General features: G+C 40.3%; 1 protein-coding gene across 1 annotated transcript in view; it reads left to right on the plus strand.

Annotated features, from left to right (window-relative positions):
* igfbp7 (insulin-like growth factor binding protein 7) overlaps nucleotides 1-1,189 on the plus strand; it is a gene marked incomplete in the record, with an annotated part of 12,434 nt that extends 11,245 nt beyond the window's left edge. The window contains 1 exon segment of the mRNA XM_005948654.3: nucleotides 760-1,189. Within this exon segment, the coding sequence (XP_005948716.2) occupies nucleotides 760-782 (23 nt within the window).
* Nucleotides 1,190-1,639: the final 450 nt, after the last annotated feature.

Below are 1,639 nucleotides of genomic sequence, written 5' to 3' on the forward strand. Positions count from 1 at the left end.
GTCAAAAAAATCGGATTTGATGCGCTTTTGCCTGCAGTGTGAACGTAGCCTTTGACTAGGCCACTCCAAATTAAAGATGGACTTGCTGGTGTGCTTTGGATCATCATCCTGCTGCAGAACACAAGTGCACTTCAAGATGTTTTGGTAGAATTCACGACTCCATTAACAACAGCAAGACATACAGCTGCCAAAAAGTTTTGTCTTGCCAGAGCACAGAGTATGTTGGAGATCAAGATGTTTTCTTAGAAAACCGAGACAAGCCTTTCTGTTCCTTTTGCTAAGCAGTGGTTTTTGTCTTGGAACTCTGCCATGCAGGCCATTGTTGCCCAGTCTCTTTCTTATGGTGGAGTCATGAGCACTGGCCTTAACTAAGGCAAGTGAGGTGTGCAGTGTTTTGGATCTTGCTCTGGGGTCTTTTGTGACCTTTTGGATGTGCCGTTGCTCCACTCTTAGGGTAATTTATGTTATAAATTGGAGTGGGGCGATCACCTTTTTCACACGTGGGTTTGGATTTTTTCCCCAAAGATGAACAAACACCTTTATTTAGAATATGCATGATGTTTTTAATTTTTTACTTGTGTTATCTTTCATGATCTGACATGAGCAGACCCACGAGCAAACATGTTTTCGCACCACTGTATATAAACAATATATCAAAAGATTGGGACACCGCCTTTACATTATTGACATTTTAAAATGATAATTTGTTGAACAAGAAAAGAAACATATCTGAAAGTAAATATGTCGTGTTTCTTTCAGTGACAAAGGAAGTCAACCTGTGATCAGCTGATCGTCTCAGGAATCCCAGACTTTTAACTTCCACTAAAACCTGAATTTGTTTCCTTTCAGTCGTTTTTAGTTTTAATCCAGCCTTTTTCAAACTTCAGTCTTTTGTTCTACATGTTATATCTTTTGTTATATTTGTAACTTTTAAAGTATTTTTCCTCCTCTGGGCACCAGCGGAAGTTTGAAATGGTGAAACAGGTGTATTTGTTTGTTGCAGTCTACACATTAAATATGAACCTTAAACTGCATGTTTTTCTTCTCAATTTAATAAACCATAATAATGTTGGTGTGTTGTTTGAATCTAATAAATATTTCAACTCTTTCAGTTAAATAATCAATGTTTTTACTGTGAAGGTCCCAGAAAAACATTATATTTTCAAAAATAAAAAGAGAAAAATGGAAAGATCAACTAATTCCTTGTGATCAATGTGAACTTTCATTAAATACAAACATGCATTCATCCATTTGCTTTTGCTTATCTGTGGCTGGGTCGTGGTGGCCGCAGGCTAAGCAGAGAAGCCCAGACCTCCCTCTCCCCAGCTGATCCAGTGGAACATCAAGCTGTTCCTAGGTCAGCTGAGAGGAGGCCCTGGGGCAGATCCTTTCACCTAGTCAACGGCGTACAAAGATCCTGCGCGATGAACCGTAGATTTCAAAGTTTGATTCCTCAGTCCATAAAACCTTCCAGTCTTCAGTAGTGCAATGGTGGCGTTTCATGGTCCAGACAAGCCTCGTTGGCTGTGTCCCAATTCAGGGTCTGCACGCTTGAAGTACGCACACTACGCATACTACGTACGGTGCGTACTATAAGTACGAGAAGTGCGGAAGTGAGAGGCTTGTGAAATGGGACGGT

This window comes from Haplochromis burtoni, unplaced genomic scaffold, assembly GCF_018398535.1.
Source record: "Haplochromis burtoni strain Fernald_Lab_line unplaced genomic scaffold, NCSU_Asbu1 Contig_601, whole genome shotgun sequence".
NCBI classification, from domain to species: Eukaryota; Metazoa; Chordata; class Actinopteri; order Cichliformes; family Cichlidae; genus Haplochromis; species Haplochromis burtoni.